The sequence below is a fragment of the Anser anser genome, assembly GCF_964211835.1.
Source record: "Anser anser genome assembly, chromosome: 19".
Classification (NCBI taxonomy): Eukaryota; Metazoa; Chordata; class Aves; order Anseriformes; family Anatidae; genus Anser; species Anser anser.
Window position 1 is genome coordinate 542,241 of NC_139740.1, and position 9,264 is coordinate 551,504.

Here is a 9,264-nt window from a genome sequence, read left to right on the forward strand (position 1 = left end):
GACCAGAGCAATCAGAGAGGGTAGCAGAGGGTATAACTTAAGGAGCTGTTACTAGGATTTTTTTGTTGTTCCTGGTGGACTATTTTTCTCCTTGCCAGCAAGGAGGGAAAACCAGCAAGTTGTTTTCTCCAAGATTTTTTTTTTTTAGGTTTAAGAACACGGATTATGTTGTAGCAATTTCTTCGCTGTAAAGCGTCAGCTGAGAAGTCTAACAGTAAGAAGGGCAAGGGAAAACTGAATGCTGATGCAGAGAGTGCCAGCAGACGTCATCCTCATTCCACGGGATGTTTGTAGCTATGGCAGTTGAAGTCTACACTTCCATATGCTTAACATACCCTATTTATAAGCCAATTTTAGCTGACCTAGCATATATCAGTAGTACAGTTAGAGCCAGCAGCCTGCAGGAAAAAGTGGGCACAGGTGTTTCCATAGCAAGGCCTGTGAGTGTCTCCCATACATACTTCCAGTCTAAGCAAGCACATGAAAGGCTTGGCTTGTCGCTTACCTAAGGAACCAGGAAAACAAGGGGAAGCTAGATTTTGCTTGTGTCCTAATGCCCATATAAAAATAAAGACAGATGAAATACCCTTACTACCTTGTTAAATTCCATAAGCCGGAAGAGAACGTGCTGCACACAGGTACAAGTAAAATCCCTTGCTGGCAGGTTTGCAGATACAAATTTTTTATTTACACAGGCAAGTCTTATCTTTAAGATAAGACCCCATTTACCTCTTTACATTTCTCGAATATTTACATGACTTCATGATGCTCCAAGAAGAGAGTGATGAACAAAAAGATTACAGAAACTGTCAAAAGCATAGCAAAAAAAACCCAACCTATCACTGTGCTTTAAAACTTATGAGCTAGAATAATGTAGAAGAAATGTAGTTTTAGCACTTTGGTCCTAACTGTCATGCTCTAGAAGACGCTTAAATAGCAGAGGGGATTTCAGAAGTGACCGTATCCAGAGGTTGCCAGTGACAATTCATGAGTGAATCGTAGAGTTCTTCGCTTGTCTCCGTGAATTGTCTGTTCATTTCATCAACATCCAAGTAGAGCTGTGGATCTGAAAATAAAAGCCTGGTAAGTCCAAGTATCAAATCTGAGGCATGCGCACAAAAAAACTTCACGTGAAATGGCTAATAAAATGTATTTTAAGCTAAGTGTAATAAGCTATTAGATCTACTAATTTTAGTGAGGTATTTAGTCCTCTAAAATTTTGAGCCTCACAGCTCCAACTTTTGGGAATTTTTATATTAGAAGGCTGGGACTAGAACTGTCTTTCAAGATAAAGACAAAGACAATGTTTAAGATAGTAAAGATAACGTTTAAGGATAATCAGCCATGAAACCCTCCCAAGAGTCATTTAATTCACTTCTACGGCAATACACGTTACATAGGATAGTTTCTAAACACTAACACAAAATGCCTCCACGTGAGGACCTTTGCAAACCTTCCAGGACACAAATATGTTTTGTACCGTATTTGTAAGTGCAAGCTGAATCCTCCTTTTGGAATCTGCAACATAAGCTTTTACCTCAGGGTGGAGAACAAAGCTTTTGCATATTACTGAGTTTCTAATATAAAATCTGTTTAGCGGAACCAATACAAAGAACAAAATTCTGTCTTAGACCATTTTCAAATGGGAATGAAGGCACAGGTACAAGAAACCTGCTGCGAAGCATTGACAGTGTCCCGTTTTACTTGATGCGGTCAGTGTATGCTGTATCAGCTTTAAAACCCCAGCTGATTGCAGATCAACCCCACAGAGGTTTGACCTCAGCTGAATTTTCAAGATGTTCTTCATCCAGTAGAGGTTGGCTTGTATTGTTAAAAGGCACAAGGATGGCTAAACTCAAGTGACAATGATAGAACCCTTATTACCGTCAGTAATTAGGTCATCACCGATTGCAGTCATAACTGAAGATTCCTGAAAGACAGAAAAGGCTAAGTTTAATCATAACTCATTTCAGAAAGCATCACAGATTCAAAGTGCTGCAGTCTCAACCCATTCCTTCTTCCTACAACTACAAGGATAGATGGCATTTTATCTACTTATTTTTAGAAGAAAGCCAATATTACAGTACAGGTTGGAAGGGACCTCCGGAGGTCACAACTAATACATTGACCACGATAAGACCACTTACAACAACTGTTTAATTTGCTTTAAGCAAAGCAAATCAGAAGAACAGGAACAGAAGAAGCGTACGCAATTATGCTGTCAAAACCATTCTTTGGTATGCGTGAACAAATAATGGTGTATAAATCACTAATTCTATGGATTTACTATTTAAGCACTTAAATACAAACACCTCTGAATGGAATCTGCTCTTTTAACTTCACACTAAGCAGAAAGCATGTTTTCAACTTCGGATTCTTTTTGCTGATTCACACAAATCTGTACAACATATTATCTGTGAAATATTTTCTTTACAGCAAGCGTGCAGTATCTTTACCTCAAAAACAGCTGGAGCCATTAAAGAATCTCCTAAAGAGCAGTCTCCAACAGCTTGCATGCTGTCATAGGGAGCATAGGAGCTGTAGTTGTAGTCAGCGTGAGCATCTTAACTCCTCTGCGAGTGGTAGTTCTGGTAATCTTGGCAATAATCATTATAGTTGTATGACTGGTACCGCTGCAATTCTGCTTTCAGTCTGAAACATGAGAAGTTGCATACAGTCAGAGAACAGAAACTGTAAACCCAGTTCTGAACTTAAACAATTTGTCAGCTTACATACTTCAAAACTTAAAAGGAAGCTTTCCTAAACAGTCACCTAAGTGACAGCTTAAGTCACAGCTCAAAACCTCATTTCTATAGAAGCAAGCATCCTCACCTTTGCCAATACCAGAAGGAATTGTTCTCATGGATTAACTCCAGAGCCTTGACATGGTTACCTGTACACATCAAGTATTTTTAGCGTTGGCATAAGCAAGCTGCTGCTAAGTCTCTGTGCTTTGCTAAAGATTGATTTAAGACCAGAGACATTTATCAAGCACAGCTGCTTTAAAGATGCAGTCTTAACCCTTCTATCTTTTGTTTGGTTAATTACTAGATCTTATTTCCAGAAAGAAGTGAATGGAGTCAGATTATCCATTTCAAAGAAGCATCTGACGCTGCCTGTCAGTTTGCCATGTCTACCTCCACCTGCTCAGTTTTTTTGTTTGTTTAAAGTCCATTAAACATTCAACAGCTGCCAACTATACCGCTCAGGTGAAGTCAGTCTTGCTTAACAACACAATCGCGATTCTCCAGCGTGACGCCTTATTATTAGTGGGAGAATTACAAAATACACTGGTTCTTAAGAAGAAAGGGCCAGCTGATTAGCTTTCACTACTTTCCCTTTCAAGATTTTCTCAGGGGCAGCTTCAGACTAATGACAAGAACCAAGACAAGTGCTATCTGTACTAAAACTGAGGTACACTGCATAAAGAACATTCAGATAACCCAGCTGCATATTCAAAAAAATCCGCTGTTTAGACTTGTCTTCACTGATTCTGTACAGGCAGACCTCCTGTGTCTGCAGTGCCCAGTTTCTCTGACTTGAATTGGGGATGCAGAGAAGTGAGTTCTATGCTTTTGGGGAAGAATACAAGCTGAAGGCATTCTGAAATAGCTTCCAAACTCAGCAAACATGAGGGACAAACTAATCCAATGGCTGGGTATTTCAATGCTAAGAGAGCACGGTACTCAGCCATTCAGAAACGTATTACTGATGTGTATTTTAATACCTACATTTGTTTCAATACTGCAAAGCTACACAAGTTCTAATAAAGAGGTAATCCATTGTCTTGTTACTGTAGTAAACAAACAGAAGATACATCATCTTAGGTCTTCTGCTTCCAACTGCACTCTTCCTACATACAGTTGTGTAGGGAAGGAAAATCTGAAAATACTGTTGACGTTCTTCTGGATAGCCGAAGCAAGAAAACATGTTTGTGGCTTATTCTTGTTTTCAAAATAAAACAATATTAATTTAATCAAAAAATTTTGGCAAAGAAGTTTGGACAGTGCTCTCTTGGAGAAGAGCATTTCCATTCTAAAGCAGAAGGAGGCAACATTTGCAGAATTATGCTAGGTAAACAGAAACAGAAGTGTCATTTTTTACTATTTAACAGAACACACAAGCTAACCTCATGAACATACTGAAATTGTTTATATGAAGTCCTGTTTTGTCAGTATCCTGGATCAGAGTTCATCAAATTTGGTATCAATTCTTTAACCGTTCAGAGACCTGAATTGCCTTAAATAAGTGATAGAACTGAGCCGGTAGAGTAAGAAACCCTCTCAGGAAGTGCTAAGCTTTAAACTCCCCATTGCCCTAAGCTCATGAAAAGCAAAGAATAGCATTCTAAACCTGTTCTAGTAATAACGCCTTTGGCTATCTCCCTGCGTTCCCATTTTTCCCCCCCACTTCTTTCCTGTCAACCCACTGTAAAACTAGTTATGTGCTTCTCTCAAACTAGAGGGAAAGCTCTAAGAACAAGAACTCCCTAGCATATAAAACCACTTCTTGTCCCTTCTACCTTATGCAGGCCCAAACCTGAAAATATTTACCAATGCATTCAGCTTTGCTACTGTTGAGAAACAAGGCTGGTTACAATGGCAGCTAAGCCCAAGTTGCGCTGTCTGGCTAGACTTAACAGTTGGATTCCCCCAGCCATCCTGAAGCAGGTTGATGAATCCAGGGAGTCAAAACATAGGACTTCTGCATTTCTGGTTTTGTAGACTGCATCCTGTGTACAGCCACTACAGCAAGGGCCACAGACTTTCCAAAGGCAGAGCTACAAGAATCTGATTATTTAGAATAACTGTATCAATGCACAACTCCTTGGTTACCTTTTAGAAATTCCTATGCTCAGCCGGATTCCTTTTCCCCCCAGACCTGGTGCGTTCTGGCAGTCTTGCAGTGCCCTCATCTGATCACCTTGCTCACCAAATCTGACATAGGCATACCCTCTACTATTTTCAAAAGGGAGAAAACCAATTCTGGTATGCATAACAGTTACAAAGCTAACGAATTCAGTTTCTGTCTTCTACAAAAAACAGAAGATAGCAGCTACTATAGCTTCTATTACTTAAGCAACCTCTCTGGCATGTGCACGTGCACAGAAAAGGCTTTCACCAAATTAAAAAACTTGGGCCAGAAGCAAAAAGCTTATTCCTTGGTAGCATTAAGATGCAACTCACTGAGAGCCAGCAAAACAATACATTTTAAGTGCTCTCTGCGTAAGTAATCAGATTCCATATTTCTGCATATACAGCAGTTAATCAGTTAGCACTAACCCACTCCTTTTGGAGCCACAAACTTTATTGGTCACAAACACCAAGAGCTGGCTGTAATTATCTGAACCAGTATTAACCGGTACCTCTGAACTCTTCAAACAAAAATATCTTTCAGGTGCTCTTAGAAGAACAACATCAATTGCCTGCAACAATTTGATGGCTTTGCTAAACGGAGCACTGAAAAGCACAGTGGTACAGTTTCTTTTGTAGCCTGTTCAGAAATTATAGCCCCGTGCCTACAGCTTCAAATCAGGCCAAGCTTACCAGCCCAACTCTTACAGCTTAAGTTCACTGCACTCGAATGCCTTCAAGACGTGCTTTTAGGAGCCATGGAGAAGAACCCTCTGGTAAGACCACCATTATAAAGTACTGAGTGTTGTTTTACACTTAAAATAGAACTATCTGTTACAGTCATTCATCAGCTTTCCCTAGGCTGCTGCTCTCTCACTACTGAATGTGATCCTGCTCTCAGTTTCCCACTAACTTTTTCCCCCAGCGTTTATGGCCTCTTTTCATCTATGACACTTTTAAGGGACTACACCGTGTTGAAAAATGCTGGTTAACATTTCCTTTTACACAAGGTGCCTCATCGAATTTTCCTGACAAAACCAAACCCCAGAACCTTAACTAGAAGAGGAAGCACACAAACACACACGCCTCCCTGGCCACCATATCTCCCCAAAACATATCTGTTCAGTAACAGACCAACTGTAAGAATACTGCGATTAAAATCAGTATAGCTCTATACACTGCTTTTGTTCGGGATTACTAGCTAATGTCCTTCCCCTTACCCCTTCTGGAATTAATACTGAATTCTGTACTCCAAAACGCGGTTCTTAAGTCATACAAATGACATTTAACAATCAGAATTTTTCCACACAGTGATCCTCAATAAAAACTTCAATCCTCTACTGCAGTCTTTCAACAAATTAAAGGAATACAAAACTGGCTAATAACTGTTCAGTGATTTTTGGACCTTTGTAGCACTAGAGTAACAGCAGTACACTCTGCAGCATAGTTGCAAGTACGTGGGAATAAGATACTCTCTCTCATCTCTTTTTTTCTCTGAAAAGTGTGAGGCCTCTATTTCACCCTACTAAAGATTTTACCACCAACTGTACTGCTAGCATTGAGACACTGCAACTTCTGTGCTTGTATGAGATGCAGGACAGGTTCCTTAAGGTGTCGCAATTTTTTGTCTAAACCTAGTGTTGAGATCAAAAAAGGGATTGCTACTAATTGCGTACGTATCAATAACCAGGACAGAAGACATGCTGCATATAGGAATTAAACTTTTTCTAAAGCTCTAGTACATGAACATATCAAATCCCGCAGATTTTTTCTAGTATGGTTTCAGAGGTCTTACTTGATGGACATAAGCGCACAAGTGAAGACAAAAGATATTCTGTTTACCTGAAGTACATGAAGGTTTGAACTACATTCTAGTCCTGATCTTTCCAGTCAAAACTGTTTAAAAAACAACCCACCAAACAGTAAAACAAACAAGAAAACCCCATGCTTCCTCTCTACATAAAACTTTTCACAATTGTGTTTTCTGCCCACCACCTGGCTTTAAAAAGTATACGAACTTCTTTGAAAGATCATGTTTTTAGTCTGAACTCCAAATGAACAACGTGTAGGGCATGTAAAGAACAAGCACGTCATTAATGAAAGCTTTTCTCTAAAAAGGATAAACTTATTCTTGGGGAAAAGTGTGGAAACAGATGTTATCTAGGCAATATTCCTAGAGGAAAAACGAATAATTTTGCCACACCTCAAAGGAAAAAATAAGTGTGCTTAACAGGTAAGAAAATAAAAAAAATCAGAGCAAACCAAAAAATAAATCACAGAATATGCATCCTCGTTTTAATCATTAAGGATTACCTTTGAGCTCTGCTTTGGTGCTTGGCTTTGCACTTTCACAGGCTACACACTTCGTGGCCTCTGCTTTGTTTTGAACCAAGCAGGTCTCCCAATCCCAGCTTCCTTCAGGCTTCTTGAATTTGTCTAAATCCAGAAATTCTCCAGAAGGAGCAGAAAATGCAGATGCACTGCTACTGGTCACAGGTGTTGGACCCTCTGTGAGACAAACAAGACAGTTAACCATCCTGTTTGAACATGAACTATAAAATGAACATTAACTTTTAAATTTGATTTGTCAAATCCCACAGAAATGTTCAAAACTACTCCGCAACTCCCCCCCCCCCCGCCCCTGAAAAAAATAAAAGCCACCAAAAACCCACAAAGAAACAAACAAACAAACAAAAAAAACAGAGTGGAACTCAAAGCTTCCAAACAACACACAACTCTGTTCAGCACACAAGCTTCTGCTGCTGTTGACCACAGTGTAACCTCCATAAAGAGGCCTGACAGGTGCCTTTTAAAAAAAAGGTGCCTTTTAAGAGAGAAGCAGAAGATAACGCTTCAAATTCAAAACCGGAAAGACAAGAATGGCTCTTCCCTTCCACAGCACACGCAGAAAACTTTTATCCTAGTATTACTTGCATCGCTCTTCCTCTTGACAAGTGCAACGTAACCGTGCAATTCACTGCACCATGGTCACAGTAAACCCCTCATTTCCAAAATTCCTCCTTGCAATGGCAAGAGCCTCAGACAAAGATGCCGACTGACCGCTCAGAGGTTGGAAGTCCAAGAGAATCAACTCTGTCTGAAATCCATTATCTTACCTCAGGAAATTTCAGTCTTACCGCACAGGATGATTACAAAAGCCCGGTCTAGTCCATCTTAATTTGTTTCTTCCACGATATATTTGCACAGGTGTTTTTCGATGTAATGGCATGTTAAATGACATTTAGAGTCAAAGTTAGAATTAGAATCGTATTTTAAAAACAATACAACCACGCTCAAAATCAATTACGGTCACACACAATGGGAAACAACCCAGTACTGCCCTGAAGAAGTTACCCAGCGGGTCACTCGCTTTCTTGAAGCCTACCACTGACCTTCATAGGCATCTCTCTGCTTTAGCTTAAGACTAGTTAAGACTACACTGTCTTGAAATCTGGCTTCACATCTCCCCTCAATTACATACAAACGGTGAGTAGAGGCATTTTGGACACATTCTGTAATTTTTTTTACTTATTTTTTGAAAGAGAAAAACACTAATTTTTAACTCTTTCTATGGAGTTCTCATTTTCGCCAGTGAAAAATCACTATGTTGTTTTTAAATTAAGTCACCCACTTCAGCCATCTTCCCTCACCAGCTGCAAAGCTGGGGGTATCTGCATTGATCCAGCTCCGTACTAATACATTTCACAATCAGTTCAATTTATGCGACAGGCTGGAACCTGGGCTGAGACCTCTGAAGTGCCTGTAAACCAATCCTGCAGACAGCCGCTAACCCATCAACCGTACCTGGGAATCGTGTTGCTTAAAATATTCCATATATGCAACGTACTTTTATTCTGTACAAGATTCACAGAGGCTAGGATGGAAACAACAGGAAAAAAAGGACCATACCTGGTTTCTCAGACTGACAGGCTACACATTTGTTATCTTCCGTCTTATTTGGTACAAGGCATATTCCACAGTCCCAAGAGCCTTTGTCCTTCTTAAATTTGTCTCCAAAGCCCAGAGTGGCTGTTGTGTCAGTGCTGCTCGAGGAGGATGTCACTGTCACCGAGCTGTCTGTGACCACTGGTCATGTCAGAGCAGGCATTACTCCCGTTCCAGGTTTTGGTGTCTCACATGCTATACATTTTGTAGCTTCCGGTTTGTTTTGGACAAGACATGTATCACAATCCCACGTTCCAGGTACTGTTTTGAATTTGTCTCCAAAGCCCAGCATCCCTGCTGGGGGCGCTGCTGGCTTTGAGGTGTCGCATTGACTTGAACTTACTGTCTGTTTCATACTCTCAACTGTTGAGGCTTTAGTAGCTTGACAAGTTACACATTTGTCCTTTATGTCTTTGTTTTGCAGAAAAGGGTCACATGTATCAGATTGCCAGTACGATGCTTGTTT

General features: G+C 40.1%; 1 protein-coding gene across 1 annotated transcript; it reads right to left on the reverse strand.

The window, feature by feature from the left end:
• Positions 1 to 639: 639 nt before the first annotated feature.
• Positions 640 to 7,306, reverse strand: LOC310883924 (uncharacterized protein C6orf52). Its single transcript, XM_083805011.1, has 4 exons — positions 7,167 to 7,306; positions 2,457 to 2,652; positions 1,885 to 1,930; positions 640 to 1,066 (listed from the first exon to the last, which is right to left on the reverse strand). The coding sequence occupies exons 2-4, from the start codon at positions 2,514 to 2,516 to the stop codon at positions 930 to 932; spliced, it is 243 nt and encodes an 80-aa protein (XP_083661137.1). The 5' UTR covers positions 2,517 to 2,652; positions 7,167 to 7,306; the 3' UTR covers positions 640 to 929.
• Positions 7,307 to 9,264: the final 1,958 nt, after the last annotated feature.